The sequence below is a fragment of the Chiloscyllium plagiosum genome, unplaced genomic scaffold (genome assembly GCF_037043375.1).
Source record: "Chiloscyllium plagiosum isolate Xiang-an unplaced genomic scaffold, Cpla_swu_hap1 HiC_scaffold_21, whole genome shotgun sequence".
Taxonomy (NCBI): domain Eukaryota; kingdom Metazoa; phylum Chordata; class Chondrichthyes; order Orectolobiformes; family Hemiscylliidae; genus Chiloscyllium; species Chiloscyllium plagiosum.
The window spans coordinates 25,926,002-25,942,603 of NW_028270159.1; the positions used below are offsets into that span (position 1 = coordinate 25,926,002).

The 16,602-nt window shown below is 43.6% G+C and overlaps 1 protein-coding gene across 7 annotated transcripts in view; it reads left to right on the top strand.

Annotated features, from left to right (window-relative positions):
- LOC122564841 (nuclear receptor subfamily 6 group A member 1) overlaps positions 1 to 16,602 on the top strand; it is a 426,486-nt gene that overhangs the window by 353,050 nt on the left and 56,834 nt on the right. For all 7 annotated transcript variants that reach the window (XM_043720165.2, XM_087998432.1, XM_043720172.2 and 4 more), the window contains one exon: positions 4,825 to 4,880. In XM_043720165.2, the coding sequence (XP_043576100.1) occupies positions 4,825 to 4,880 (56 nt within the window). The remainder of the gene's footprint in view (positions 1 to 4,824; positions 4,881 to 16,602) is intronic.

Here is a 16,602-nt window from a genome sequence, read left to right on the forward strand (position 1 = left end):
GCACTGGTGTTCTGTCCCACCTTCTATTTATCTGTCTTGGGTTCAAGCGTATGGGGCTAGAAAAACACAGGCGGTCAGACAGCACCTGAGGAGCAGGAGAATCAATGTTTTGGGCATAGGCCCTTCATCAGGAATTCAACAGTCGATTTTTCTGCTCCTCGGATGCTGCCTGACGTCCTGTTTTTTTTCCAGCACCACACTCTCGACTGATACTCGAGCATCTGCAGTCCTCACTTTCTCCTGGTTGATTTATCTGATTTGGTCTGTTGTGATGGGTGATAGCTCTTCTGGTTCTTTTTCTGAGAGATTGTTAAATGGGGTCCAAATCGATATGCTTGTTAATGGGGTTCTGGTTTGAATGCCAGGCCTCTAGGAATTCCTGTGCGTGTCTTTGTTTAGCCCATCCCAGGGTGGGTGTATTCTCCCAGTCAAACTGGTATCCCTCTTCAGCTGTGTGTATGGATACTGGTGATAATTGGTCATGTCTTTTGGTGGTTAGTTGGTGCTCATGTATCCTGGTGGCTACTTTCCTGCCCTTCTGTCCAATATAATGTTTGCTGCAGTCCTTGCAGGGTATAGTGTGCATGACATTCTTTCTGCTGGTTGTTGGTTCAGTGTCCTTTTAAATTCATCAGGAGCTGTTTCAGTGTCGTGTTAGGTTTGTGGACTACCATGATGCCCATGGTCAGAATAGTCTGGTTGTCATCTCTGAGATGTCTTTGATGTATGGCAGGATGGCTAGAGTCTCTGTATGTGTTGTCGTCTTGCTTAGATAAGTTGTATAGGAATCGGTGGACTGCGCTTATTGGGTTTCCGTTATTCCTTAACACATTGTACAAGTATTTTTTTCTCGGCTTCTCTTGGTTCCTGGGTGCTGCAGTATGTTGTGGCTCATTTAAATAATGTCCTGTTGCAGCTCCATTTGTGGGCATTGGGATGATTGCTCCTGTAGTTGAGTATCTGGTCAGTGTGTGTGGCTTTCCAGTAAACGCTGGTCTGCAGCTCTCTACTGGCTTTTCGTTCTACTGTGATGTCTAGGAAGGGGAGGCTATTATTCTCTTCCTCTTTGGTGAACTTTCTACCAGTTAGGATGTTTGTGTTGGTGGGTTCCTTCTAATTGTTGCATTTCGTGATGACAAAGGTGTCATCCACATAGCGAACCCAAAACTTGGGCTAGATCCTGGGAAGGGGCGTTCATTCTAACCTCTGCATAACTGCTTCTGCTAAGAGTCCTTGCGCGCTCTCGCTCCCCCGCACTCGCTCCTCCACCACCCTCTGTCTTCTACCTCTTTGAGCTAGTTCTGTATCCAAATGGCTAGTTCTCCCTGTATTCCATGAGATCTAGCCTTGCTAATCAGTCTCCCATGGGGAACCTTGTCGAACGCCTTACTGAAGTCCATATAGATCACATCTACCACTCTGCCCTCATCAATCCTCTTTGTTGCTACTTCAAAAAACTCAATCAAGTTTGTGAGACATGATTTTCCACACAAAAGCCATGTTGACTATCCCTAATCAGTCCTTGCCTTTCCAAACACATTTTCAAATGCCTTTCTTAAAAAAATCTGGATAAAATAACCTCTTAATGTCACAGCCTCATCAGTTTGTTTTATCAGAATGCAACACCTTGCGTTTTCCAAATTAAACTCCATCTGCCACTCTTCCGCCCATTGACCCAAATGATCAAGATTTCTTCACTGAAGAACCTCCTTCACTGTCCACTATACCACCAATTCTGGTAGCATCCTCAAACTTAATAACCACATCTCCTAAATTCTCAGCCAAATCGTTCATGTAAGTAATAAATAAAAGTGGACCCAGTACCTGTCTCTGTGGAATGCCATTGATCACAGGCTTCCAGTCCTAAAAACAACCTTCAACCACCACCCTCTGTCTCCTACCATCAAACCAATTTTGTATCCAATTGGCAAGCTCTCCCTGAATCCCATGTGATGTATCTTTACTAATCAGTCTACCATACAATATTTTAGAAATTGTAAGAATTCTGTTGAGGCTGTTGCATCAATAAAAGTTGTTATTAATAACAACAATTGTAAGAAGCATTAGAAGCCAGACCTGCATCATACAGATGCTATATGTGGGAGGATTTGCCACAGCATTGTAGAATTAAAATTCCTACTGAAATTTGGTATCTGGAAGTGTGTGATGCTGGTTAATAAGTGACCATGGCCAAATGTTGCTGTGGGCAATGACAGAACTCAAAATAGGTAGTAAAACAATGAAGAAACTGATGGAGGAATCGTTCATGCTGCGTCATATTAACATGCAGTCACAGAATGGTCTCCAACCTACCACTCGCGGTGACCATGTTTGACATTTTGAGGTCCACCTGATTACCAACTACATAACTGTGTTCCCTAACTGCCCTTTTGACTGACTTGTTGGTTGTTGAGGAAGGGAAATGAGACATTCTTCATTAGTGTATCATGTTCCAGTATGCTAGGAATTTTCAGCCATTTCTTTTAATTTTAACAAGCAGACTAAAATAGCTGCTGCAAGTCATGTGGGCTTTGACACGGAGTGTCAGATATTCCTGAGTTTCAAGCAAATAGCATGGACATTGACAACCATCCAGTCAATTCACACATCCCTTAGATTGTAAAAGTGTGTGGTTCTTTGCTTGCTTGCTGTTTTCTAGGGGTTTTTGATGAATCATGTGGGTTGAACAAAAGGGTGTCAGTGATCAGTGTTATGCAGGAGTACTCAGAGCAAGTTGATAAATGTTTGACATAAATCTGTCATTGTTGCTTGGAAGATTGAGAAGCATAAATTCTAAGATTGCAATCATCATAATGGACATTAACAACCTTCTTCATTGTTAAAGTGGTTTACTGGCTTGGCCTTAGAGTTTAAAAAAAAAAGTCAGTCATATTCTCCTTGTCAAAATGTAGTTTTCTCATTCAGGTTTCCATGTGTATGTCATCTGCGTGTATGATGACCTTGGCATTGTATAATTTAGTGTTAGGATTATTATCTGTTTAAACACCTAAAAAGCAAATGTATCCATCGTGCATTCCTCAACTCCTCTCTTTTCTCCCCCAAAAGATGGGGAAATCATCAAAGAGGGAGTGATGAATTGAAATAAGTTAAAAATCTCACAGCACCAGGTTATAGTCCATCAGGTTTATTTGGCAGATTCCAAATAAACCTGTTGGACTATAATCCCCTGGTGTTGTGAGTTTTAACTTTGTCTATCCCAGTCCAACACCGGCTCCTCCACATCCTGAGTTGAAATCGGGAGCCTCAGGTGGCAGTAATCCCCGTATTGTTGTGGAGCCAGAAGGAAAATCCCTATTCTTCCTTCCTCCAAATGAAGCACAAAAAAAAGGGAAAAAAAAACATTGGTCTCTAGCAACCACTTCAAACTCCAGAAGAATCTGGAATGACTGCCAAATTATGGTGCAAGGTGGTGAAATTGTCATTGGGCCGCTCGTTTGCATCTGAAAGTTTCAAAGTATGTACTTAGGCACCTTTTAAGGAACTCTGGTCAAAACAGTATAGTGTCATGAGAGCTTAGTGTCATGAAATTAAAGATTTTTATTGCTTGTTTTGTGTACAGAAAGAGGGTATGATGAAGTTCACTTTTTGTAAGGCATCTCAATCATATTATGCGTTATGAAGTCAGTAGCTATTGTTTACACGTTTTAAGTTTAACACACAAATAAGTACCATAACTTTTAATGCTGTATACACTTTTGGGCTGCATTATCACATGGAATATGTTGCTGAACAAGCCTTTGTGCCCAGTCATTACAGAGAATTGGTACCATCTAAAATTGTGGTAAAAGAAAATCTGTGTCCCCCAAACTTTATTTTTTTTTAAAAAATAGCATTTGTGAGAAATTATTTAAATTTTACAAATATTTAGTTTTTACAAATATTAGTTGAAATATTGAAAAGTTTGTTCTAATATCCATTTCATTTTTAAATACTTAAATACAGCTATTAACTTTTAAAATAACTAAGTTTAATCTCAATTGGTTATTTGGGAAATGGGTTCTCATTCTTGCATCTCTTGCTTACTGGGCCATTTCAGTTTTGGAACCCACTGACCACGCAACGTAGGGTCATTTACAAATGTATTTGCTATTGGATCAAGATTTTGATTAGAATAAATTGAGAAGTCTTGCCAGAATTGAAAAGATTAGTGACCCAGAATGCAACATTTCTACTTTAATGCGATTCTGATTTTCAGGGCATGATATGAAATTCCAAATCTGTTTTATTAAATATTTGAACTCTTTGATCAGAAAGGGAATCCTTCATCTTTAGATGTTGAATAATTGATTTTGTATCAAACGCATATGTTCACACCTGCAGAAAGACAAACTTTTGTTACTTCTCATATTTATTATGTAAATTATATTCCTGAAAAATGCTGCTTGTCATTTTTTCCAGAATATTTGGATTGCAAATGGTTAAGTGGTTGAAATATCGATATTTTTAAAAACTTCATAATTTTCTTTTGTTAAAAGTTGAGATTTTAAGGCATATTGTGAGGGATGATGCAAGAAAGCTTGATAGTTTCATCACTGTCATGTGGGGCAAGTAGATGTTTGCTGCTCTCCTGCATGTGTCAAAAGGAATTTAGCAGAATAGCTTCCTCGAAGTAATTATTACATTCCTGTTAATGGTTAGCTCAGAGAAACATTGACAGAAGTTGGGCTGTTTTATTTGACTCCTGTCCAATTTGTGTGACGAGAGTGGGTAAAGGGAATGCTGTGCACAAAATGTACACTCAAATGAAAATTAAAACCAGTCTTACAAATGCATTGCTAAGATGACATATACTTTGTTTTTCAGCAATCAGGGAGGATGGAATGCCAGGAGGTAGAAATAAAAGTATTGGTCCTGTTCAGGTATGTATTTTGTCAATCATGGAAATTAAGCTCATATATAGTAATAGTATAATTTAAGTATTCTATTGTTAATTGAACAAAATGTGTTTCTATAAACTATTTTCTGAATATAATGTAAATTAACAGTAATCAATTTTGAAGTAATATATGTTTTAATTTAGGTTTTTTGACAAGATTTGTAGCTTGGATGAGGTTGTTGATTTGTTCGCCAAACTGATGTTTTTCTGCAAATGTTTTGTCACCTCATAGGTGACATCGTCAGTGCACCTCTGGTGATATGTCCCACCTGGTATTTATATGTCTGTTTTCTGGTACTTTTAGTTCTGTATCTGAGTAGTTTGTATATGGGGTCCAGTTCAATATGTTTATTGATTAGAGTTTTGGTTGGAGTGCCAGGATTCAAGGAATCCTCTCGCATGTCGCTGTTTTGCCTGTGCTGGGATGGTTACATTGTCCCAGTTGAATTTGTACTTCATTGTGTGGGTGGAAATGAGAGTACACTGGTCATGTCTGCTAGTGGCAAACTGATGTTTGTGCACTCATATAATCAGTTTTCTTCCTGTTGGTCCTTTGTAATATTTTTCACCATCCTTGCAAGGTATCTTGTAGATTACGTTCATCCTCTTGGATGTGGGTGTTGGGTTTTTAACTTTTGTGAGGAACTGGTAAAAGGTGTTTACTGGTTTGTGGGCCACTCTGATTCCTAGGGGTCAGAGTAGTCAGGTAGTCATTTCTGATATGCCCTTGATGTCTGGTATGGTCACTATCGGATCTGGTCATGTAGTGTGTTCCAACCGGAACTCGGTCAATAAACATATTGAATTGGACCCCATATACTGACCTTAGTGTCATCCACAAATTTACTAACCCATCCTTCTATGCCCTTATTCAGGTCATTTATAAAAATGAAATACAGCAATGGTTCCAAAACACAGCCTTGCGGTATACCACTAGTAACTGAACTCTAGGATGAATATTTCCCATCAACCACAACCTCTGACTTCTTTCAGCTAGCCAACTTTTGATCCAGATCACTAAATCCCCCTCAATCCCATGCCTCCATATTTTGTGCAATGCCTACTGTGGGGAACCTTATCAAATGCCTTACTGAAATGCATTTCCATCACATCAACGGCCTTACCCTCAGGGCATGGAAGGATGGGTTAGTAAATTTGCGCATAACACTAAGGTCAGTGGAGTTGTGGATAGTGACGAAGAATGTTGTAGGTTACAGAGGGACATAGATAAGCTGCAGAGCTGGGCTGAAGGTGGCAAATGAACTTTAATACAGAAAAGTGTGAGGTGATTCACTTTGGAAGGAGTAACAGAAATGCAGTGCACTGAGCTTATGGTAAGATTCTTGATAGTGTACATGAGCAGTGAGAGTCCAGTTACATAGTGCCTTGAAAATTGCCACCCAGGTTGATAGGTTTGTTTAGAAGACATACGGTGTATTAGCTTTCATTGATAGAGGGATTGAGTTTCGGAGCCATGCTGATTGATAAAGTACCATGGATTTTTCCATGTCCACCTGTGTGGGAGGTTGATACTGGATTAACATCATATCTAAGAGATGGCATTTCTGACAGTGTAGCATTCCCTCAGTATTGCATCAGCGTGCCAATCTAGGTCATTTGCTCATCTCTTAGAGTAGGCCTTGAATGCACAACTTTCTGATTCCTAGACAAATGTGCTACTTACTGATAAATTGTTTACATAGATGACAATCAAGGGAACCCTATTCTGGCTGTAGGAGGGTGGGAAAGGGATGAGAGCAGGAGTGTAGAAACAGAATGGACTGGTAGTCAGCTTACAAGGGTTCGTACTACAACTGCAATTTTAATGACAACCATGGATATGCAGGGAAAAGTTTCAAAGTTTGCAGAGGGCACAATATTTAGAAGTATAATGAAATGAGAGGAGAATGTCAATGGATTTTAGCCTGCAGGCTAGTAGAAAGGTTGCCACGTAATATTCCTTGTCTTTAAATTTCACCTGATAAATTTTAGTGGTAAGAATGAGGAGTGGAAACTGAAGGGCACAATTCCAAAGTGGATGCAGGAACAGAGAAACCGCAGAGTGTCTGGGCATAAATCGTTGAAAGTGGAGAGCAAGTCAGAAAAGTGATCAAAATGTCCTATATGATCCTGGGCTCTAAACTTAGGGACATTAGATTTGGAAAAGTACAGTTGCACTAAACTTTGATAATTACTCATTTAGCCTCAATGTACTAGCCACGAAATGACACGGCCAGCTATCCTTAGTAGCCACACACGCAGATGACTGGCAACATGAGTTCGACTGGGACAACACTACTATTATAGGACAAGCCAAACAGAGAACAGCCAGGGAATTCCTAGAGGCATGGCACTCATCTACAGATTCAATCAATAAGCACATCGACCTGGACCCGATATACCGGCCACTGCAGCAGACAGCTGGAACTGACAACTGAAAGCGGCAAAGACAAACCACTATAAATGGCGGAGGAAAGATCACAGAAGTGCTTCACAGGAGGCTCCCAAGCACTGAGGATGATCACCTAGACAGGGGACGAAACATCTGCAACACAAATTCCCAGCCCGGCGAACAGAACCACAACAACGAGCACCCGAGCTACAAATCTTCTCTCAAACTTTGAGCCTCATTGGCCAATTCTAGACGTGACATTTTAAGAAGAACGTGTGAAACTTATTTGAAGAATGGTTTTAGGAATGAGGTAAACTTTAGTAACATGGATAGATTGGAAAAGCTGGGATGGTTTACGTTAAAGAAAGTAGAGAGTGGGCTTCGTAGACGTATTTAAAATCATGAGGGGTCTAGGCCAAATAAATAGGGAGAAAGTGGTTTTGGTGTTGGAGCAGTCAAGTCTGTTTCCATGCTGTACATCTCTATGACTGTATGACTCTATAACCAGAAGAACCAAAGGTGACTCAAGGAAAACCACAACAAAAAATTCAGAATGCATTGCGTCAGAGTCTGTTGGAGGCATTTTCAATTGTGGCTTTGAAAAGCGAGTTGGATAATCATAACATTGAGGGCATTGTATACCATTAGTGGAGGGAAATCCTCAGTATTTAACTTTTACATTCCCACTGGAAACTGGATTCAAATTACCAAACTGGGCGGCACGGTGGCACAGTGGTTAGCACTGCTGCCTCTCAGCGCCAGAGACCTGGGTTCAATTCCCGCCTCAGGCAACTGACTATGTGGAGTTTGCACGTTCTCCCCGTGTCTGCGTGGGTTTCCTCCGGGTGCTCTGGTTTCCTCCCACAGTCCAAAGATGTGCAGGTCAGGTGAATTGGCCATGCTAAGTTGCCCGTCGTGTTAGGTAAGGGGTAAATGTGGGGGTATGGGTGGGTTGTGCTTCAGCGGGTCGGTGTGGACTTGTTGGCCCGAAGGGCCTGTTTCCACACTGTAATGTAATCTAAAAAAAACTCTCTTCTTTGTGCGAGCCCCAAGACAGCATTTTATCCCAGTCTATCTCAGTCCCAGCCTATTCAATTTCTCTGTATCACTCAAACCCTCCAATCCTGGCAACATCCTTGTAAATCTTTTCTGAGCCCTTTCAAGTTTCACAACGTCCTTCCTATTGGAGGGAGGCCAGAATTGCACATAATATGCCAAATGTGACCTAACCAATGTCCTGTACAGCCACAGTATAACCTGGGCAGGCTATTCTTGGTGTTTGATTATACAGGTGATTGTAGCCTTCCTGTGCTTTGCTCAACTAGTTACGTTTTAAGTGTGAAGCTAAGGTAGATTTTAGGTTAATTGAGGAGAAAGTGAGGCCTACAGATGCTGGAGATCAGAGTTGTGTGTTGCTGGAAAAGCACAACAAGTCAGGCAGCATCCAAGGAGCAGGAGAATTGACATTTCAGGCTGGAGCCCTTCATCAGGAGCCTCCGGGGTGGAGAGATAAATGGGAGGTGGGTGGGGCTGGGGAGAAGGTAGCTAAGAGCGCAATAGGTGGATTGAGGTTGGGATAATGGTGATAGGTCGGAGAGGAGGGTGGAGCACCCAGGTGGGAAGGAAGATTGATAGATGGGACAGGCCAGGAGGATGATGCTGAGCTGGAAGATTGGAACTGGGGTAAAGTGGGGGGTGGGGGGGAATTGAGGAAACTGGTGAAGTCCACATTGATGCCATGGAGTTGAAGGGTCCTGAGGCGGAAGATAAGGCATTCTTCCTCTAGGTGTTGGATGGTGAGGGAATGACAATGGAGGAGGCGCGGGACCTGCATGTCCTCGACAGAGTGGGAGGGGGAGTTGAAATGTTTGGCCACAGGGCGGTGGGGTTGATTGGTTGGGACTGTCCCAGAGATCCTCTCTAAAGCGCTCTGTGAGAAGGTGTCCAGTCTCCCCAATGTAGAGGAGACCGGAACGGGAACAACAGAAACAATAAATCACCTGGGTGGAAGTGCAGGTGAAACTTTGGATGTGGAAGGCTCCTTTGGGGCCTTGGATAGAGGTGAAGGAGAGGTGTGGGTGCAGGTTTTGCAATTCCTTTGGTGGCAGGGGAAGGTGCCGGGAAGGGAGGGTGGGTTGTTGGGAGGTGTGGACCTGACTAGGAACTCACGGAGGGAACGGTCTCTGCGGATAGGGGTTGGGAAATATATCCCTGGTGGTGCGGTCCATTTGTAGGTGGTGGAAATGTCAGCGGACGATGCAGTTTATGCAGAGGCTGATGGGTGGAAGGTGAGGTCCAGGGGGTCCTTTTTGCTGTTGGAGAGGTGGGGTTCACGGGACATGGATAAGATGCATTGGAAGGCATCTTCAACCATGTGGGAGGGGAAATTTCGGTCTTTAAACAAGGAGGCCATCTGGTGTGTTTTGTGTTGGAACTGGTCCTCTTGGGAGCAGATGCGGCAGAGGTGGAGGAATTGGGTATATGGGGTAGCATGTTTGCGGGAGGTTGGGTGGGAGGAGGTGTGATCCAGGTAGCTGTGGGAGTCGGTGGGTTTGTAAAACAATATCAGTGTTGAGTCGGTCCTCGTGGATGGGGAAGGGGAGGGAGGTGTCAGAGTTGGTCCAGGTGAGTTTGAGGTCGGGGTGGAATGTATTTGTGAAATTGAACTGTTCAACCTCCTCGTGGGAGCACGAGGTGGCGCTGATGCAATCATCAATGTAGGGGAAGAAGAAGTGGGTAATGGTGCCGGTGTAACTCCGGAAGATGGGCTGTTCTGCGTAACCAGCAAAGAGGCAGGCATAGCTGGGGCCCATGTGGGAGCCCATGGCTACCCTTTTAGTCTGGAGGAAGTGGGAGGATTGGAAGGAGAAATTGTTGAGGGTGAAGACCAGTTTAGCCAAACAAATGAGTGTCAGTGGAAGTGGTCGGGTGAGGAAGAAACGGAGGGCTTGGAGGCCCTAATCATGGCGGATGGAGGTGTAGAGGGACTGGATGCCCGTGGTGAAGATGAGGTGTTGAAGGCGGGGAAACGGAAGTCTTGGAGGAGGTGGAGGACGTGGGTGGTGTCCTCGAGCATACGTGGGGAGCTCCTGGACCTGGGGGGATAGGACAGTATCATGGTAGATGGAGATGAGTGAGGTGGGGCAGGAGCAGGCTGAGACGATGGGTCGGCTGGGGTAGTCAGGCTTGTTGTTCTTGGGTAGGAGGTAGAATTGGGTAGTGCGGGGTTCCCGAACTATCAGGTTGGAAGCTGTGGGTGGGAGATCCCCTGAGGTGCTGAGGTTGTGTATGGTCTGGGAGATGATGGTTTGGTGATTGGGGGGGGGGGGGGTCAGAGGAGGTGTCTTCGAGTTGACTCGTAGCTTTAGCGATGTAGGTGGTTAATTAGGTTAATTTACCCAAGGCATCAAAACCTTTTGCGATGTTTCTTGATTTGGATGCGCATGTGCTTTCCAGAAGAGTCACTAATTAACAGAGCCACACAGTACAGAAGCAGGCCCTTCAACCCAACTAGTCCATGCCGACCAAGTTTCCTGAACTGAACTTGTCCAATTTGTTTCAGTTTGGCTTATATCCCTCTAAACCTTTTTCTCTCCAAATACCCTGTCCAAAAGTCTTTTAAATGTTTTAATTGTACCTGCCTCTACCACTTCCTCTGGCAGCGTATTCCATACATGCACCACCCTCTTCTGTGAAAATGGTTCATCTCCTGTTCCTTTTAAATGTTTTCCCTCTCACCTTAAAACTATGACCTTGAGTTTTGGACACCCTTACCCTGGGGAAAAGACCTTTGCTATTCACCCTTCATGATTTTATATATCTCTTATAAGGTCATCCCATAGCCTCCTAGCTCCAGGGAAAACTGTTCCAGTCTATCCAGCCTCTCCTTAGAAATCAAACCTTTATGTCTCAGTAATATCCTTGTACATCTCTTTTTGCACCCTTTCCAGTTTGATAACATCCTTCCTATAGCAGGGCAACCAGAACTGTACGCAGTATTCCAAATGTAGCCTTACCAGTGTCTTGTAGGGTTGTAACATGATGTCCCAACTCTATGCAGAATGCTTTGACCGATGTGGGCAAGCATGCCAATGCTTCCTTCATCACCCTGTCTTCCTGTGACACTCTGATCTGGAGTCCCTGAATTTCCGATGTTCATTGCTTTCGAGTCATAGAGATGTACAGCACGGAAAGAAACCCTTCTGTCCAAGTCATCCATGCCGACCAGATATCCCAACCCAATCTAGTCCCAGCTGCCAGCACCTGGCCCATAGCCCTCCAAACCCTTCCTATTCATATACTCATCCAGATCCCTTTTGAATGTTACAATTGTACTAGGCTCCACCACAGTCGGCTAACTTATCACATTGAATGAAGACATTCCCAATCGATGAGACTGTTGGTTATTTGCCCAAAACCGAGTTTGAATACAGGGACAGAGTGGAGGTTGGAAGGGGTGGAGGTGTGCAAATTCTTTGTACATATAAACAAATGAAGATTCCTGACAGTGTTCCGCTATTAACTTCGATGAAACCAAACATGTTTACTTCCTAATTATAAATAGGAAGTAAACATGTTTGGTTTCATCGAAGTTAATAGCGGAACACTGTCAGGAATCTTCATTTGTTAATTAAATAATTAATTAACATTGTACCTACACAAGTAAACATTGCATCTCTTAAGCTCTGAAAAAGTGTTGCTGGAAAAGCGCAGCAGGTCAGGCAGCATCCAAGGAGCAGGAGAATCAACGTTTCAGGCATAAGCCCTTCTTCAGGAATGAGGAAGGTGTGCCAAGCAGCTAAGATAAAAGGTAGGGAGGAGGGACTTGGGGGAGGAGGTTAAGGTGAGGGTGATAGGCCGGAGAGGGGGTGGGGCGGAGAGATCGGGAAGACGATTGTAGGTCAAGAAGGCGGTGCTGAGTCCGAGGGTTGGGACTGAGACAAGGTAGGGGGGAGGGGAAATGAGGAAGCTGGAGAAATCTGCATTCATCCCTTGTGGTTGGAGGGTTCCTAGGCAGTAGATGAGGTGCTCTTCCTCCAGGCATCGTGTTGCCATGGTCTGGCGATGGGGGAGGTCAAGGACTTGCATGTCCTTGGCGGAGTGGGGGGGGGGGGGGGGAAAGAGGGCTGGTGGGGGGGAGTTGAAGTGTTCAGCCACGGGGCGGTGAGGTGAGGTGTTCTCTGAAACATTCTGCAAGTAGGCGGCCTGTCTCCCCAATGTAGAGGAGGCCACATCGGGTGCAGCGGATGCAGTAAATGATGTGTGTGGAGGTGCAGGTAATTTTGTGACTTATATGGAAGGATCCCTTGGGGCCTTGGAGGGAAGTGAGGGGGGAGGTGTGGGCGCAAATTTTGCATTTCTTGCGGTTGCAGGGGAAGGTGCGGGAGTGGAGGTTGGGTTGGTGGGGGGTGTGGACCTGACGAGGGAGTCGCGGAGGGAGTGGTCTTTCCGGAACGCTGATAGGGGAGTGGAGGGAAATATATCCTTGGTGGTGGGGTCTGTTTGGAAGTGGTGGAAATGAAGGATGATACGATGTATCTGGAGGTTGGTGGGGTGGTAGGTGAGGACCAGTGGGGTTATGTCCTGATGGCAATTGGAGGGGCGGGGTTCAAGGGCGGAGGAGCGGGAAGTGGAGGAGATGCGGTGGAGAGCATCATCAACCACATCTGGGGAGAATTGCGGTCTTTGAATTGTGGGAATTGTTCGGTTTAAAATAAATGCACCATAGTCAATAAAAGTTTGCAGGTTATTTCCCTCAAGTTGTTAAGCCTTTTTGAATGACTTGCTGTGAAATTTCAGAATGATTTATGGGGTGATTGTTGGCAGATGAGTGAAGCATAAGGCCCTGTGGCAGAAGGTAGCACTTCTAAAATGTGTTTGTATAAAATGGCTAAAAAATAAGACTGGAACTATGGCAGTATTTTACTCAATTTTTTACTTCCAATATTGGATACTGAGCATGCTGTTTTATTTTAATTGATTTTTATTCTATATTTGTCCATTAACTAAATTCCAATTGAAATGTTTCATCATCTTATTACTCATAAACACGTGAAATATGTACATTGCAGAAAAAAAGCCTAATCTTGTTATAAGATTTACAGCCCTTTTTAAAAAAAAATGCAAAGTTTTTGAGCTAACTAAATGCAAGTTCACTGGTACCCCCAGATTTGCTGGAGCCCTAAGTGAGACCATTGGTTGCTGTCAAAGGTAATACCTCATATTTTTGATTGTGTGATAGATGAAGATGACGTCTTCAAATCAAGCTGTGTCCTCTACCCTGAAACCTTCTAATCTTTCTTTTCAGAAGATTAGTAGTTCAGGTTGATGATATGGATGTAAGTTTGCTCGCTGAGCTACAAGGTTTGCTTTCAGACGTTTCATCATCATACTGGGTAACATCATCAGTGAGAGTCTCCAGAGAAGGGCTGGTGGTATGTCCCACCTCTCTATTTATAGGTCTTTGTTTCTTAAGATGGATGATGTAATTTCCAGTTCTTTTTTTTTCAAGGGAAGGTAGGTGGGGTCTAAATCGATGGAGTTCTGGTTAGAATGCCAGGCCTCGAGGAATTCTCGTGTGTCTTTGTTCCATCTGTCCTGGGATGCATGTGTTGTCCCAATCAAAGTGTATGTATTGGAAACTAGTGATAGTGGATCATGTCTTTTAGTGACCTGTTGGTGTTCATGTACCCTGGTGGCAAGTTTCCTCCTTGTTTGTCCAATGTAGTGTTTGTTACAGTTCTTGCATGGTATTTTGTAAATGACATTAGTTTCTAACTTCTCATTGTTTTTAAAATCTTCATTCTTTACTTAAAAGTTACTGTTATTCTAGCTTTAAAATGACAAAATTCAGATGTCTAGCACCCATACTTTTAATACCAGTCAAGGTGGCTCAAATCCAGAATGATGTCTGCACTTCTACTCTTTCATTTTGATGATGTCATTAGTTGAGAAGATGTGCCAGGAACATGCCAAGTAAGCAGATGATATCAGTCATTATGTTGATGTTGCTGTAGTCGTGCAATTTTCCATCTCCATGTCTCTGCTGTTTTTGTACATTGTCCTTATACAGGGGTACCTCAATTATCCAAATGAGATGGACGGACACTATTTCGTTCAGCTAATTGATTATTCAGTTAATTGATCAAATGCCTTTCCTCTGGGGTTTGGAGTTTTTAAAGTCTGTTCCCTGTTCGGGAGACTGCAGCAGCACACAGCCCGTGAGATCCCACCCCCAACACCGCTCCCAGAACCCTATCCAACACCGCACCTGTCCAACTCCACCTCTTGCCCCCATCCAACACTGCCCCTGCTCCCCAACCCTGTCCAACGCCTCTCCCCACCCCCGTCCACCCCTGCCTCCTCTCCGGGACAGCCAGACTGTACACCAACAACAAGGCTGCTGCTGCCGCCTTTGAGGAGTACATCACCAAATAGCGCACGCGTGCACTCACACACATAAACACACACGTTTTTACTGCAACGTTTTGACAGGTTCCTCCTTTGCCGTGTACAGGATAATGTTGGTCAGATTATCTGGGGAAGGGGGTGGTTTAGGGTACACCCCTCCATAGAAATCCAGGGAAAGTGTGGGGAGAGAGAGAGAGGGCGGGAGATGAGTCACTTGGAGACAGTGTCTGTTTAATCACTGTAAACAAAAGACATGATGACTGTTGGAAGCACGTCTTTAATGTTTCTATTGGGACCTCAAGATCTCCTTTGGATAATCTGATTTTCAGATAATTGGTATTCGGATAATCTAGATTCCTCCTGTATGTGTTCAGTAACAGGAAGCATTCCCACCTGTCATTTAAGGCTGCATTCAGGTTAGTTGCTGATGGATTTCTACTGGCTGCTGTTGAGTTGGTGCAAGTCTTTAAGGACTTGCATGCTACTTAAACTTGTGATGTCCACAAAGTTAGTTTAACGTGCAGATTTCATGCAAGCTTTCTGCTCAGACCATTTTCTCCCAGTCATTTGGACTGTAGTTTCCAGCTGCCTTGGCTTGTACTATGATGGGCCGATTGAAGGACGACAAGCTGCTAAAAGTGGAGAGTTACAGAGAATATCTCTCAGCAAGAGACACCATCCACCCCAGATCTTCAGGAAGCAATTCTCTTCTTTCACCTTCAACCAGGAGGTATGTACATGATGGTACCTCTTCACTGAAGAGATGCAACCTGAAATTTGTCATCTTTGCAGGCAGACTTAATCACAAAACAAAACCAGGATTGTGTTACCAGAAGCTGTGAATATGATCCTGACTATGAACCTCATCTTGTGTCGGACTACTTCCATGTCCAAAATGTAACAGTTCGGATAACTACTATTGTTGCATGAAAGATGACCACTGGATAGTACATGAGGAAAGGGGAATACATTACCATCTCTTTTTCTGGAGAGAAGCAGACAAGAGGGATTCCTCATAGTAAACAGACGCCATCAAGTGCACACACATGGTTTTGCAATGCACCATATCTTAAATTTATACAATTGCATGGAATTTCACTCCCATAATATGCTGTTTTTGCTCCTTCACATTCAGCATATCTTACATCTGCTCCTGGCAGCAATCATGATTCCTTTATTCTAAACCATTTACGTTTTTTTTTCATTATTTGAGGGCACCACATCAAATGAGATGGTGGCTGCTGAGCAACTAAGACTTTGCATTGACTCACCTATGATTTTGATATGCATTCCGCGCACACACATGGGCAGCGTGCACATAAGACCCCAGCTATTACACAAAATACCAATGTGAGAATCGTTTTTACTGCCTGGACTACCCTGAAGAAGCAATATTGCATTCTACACCCCACAGCTCACCAATAGGATAAACAACACACTGAGGAACCTACAAAAAAAACAGACAGATAACCAGGTTTGACCTACAAAGAATGAAACCTGAAAGCAACAACACCCCCAGATTCTATGGACTACCTAAAGTGCACAAACCAGACATCCCACTCTGATCCATAGTATCACTACCAGGGACACCATCACACAAACTGGCCAAAGAACTACAGCAAAAACTGAAACACCTGATCAGCAGATCCAGATACTCTATACAATCAACACAGGAATTCTTGGACATCATCAGAAATATACACATAGACAAGGAAGAAACCATGGTCTCATTCGATGTAACGACACTGTTCACCTCTATCGACAAAACCCTAGACAGAGAAACAATAGCCAACCTGCTGGACATACACAACAGACAACAGGACGTTGAACCTATCAACAAAGACGGCATACTTAAACTACTGGACTTGTGCCTCACAACACACTTCACATTCAACAGCCAAAT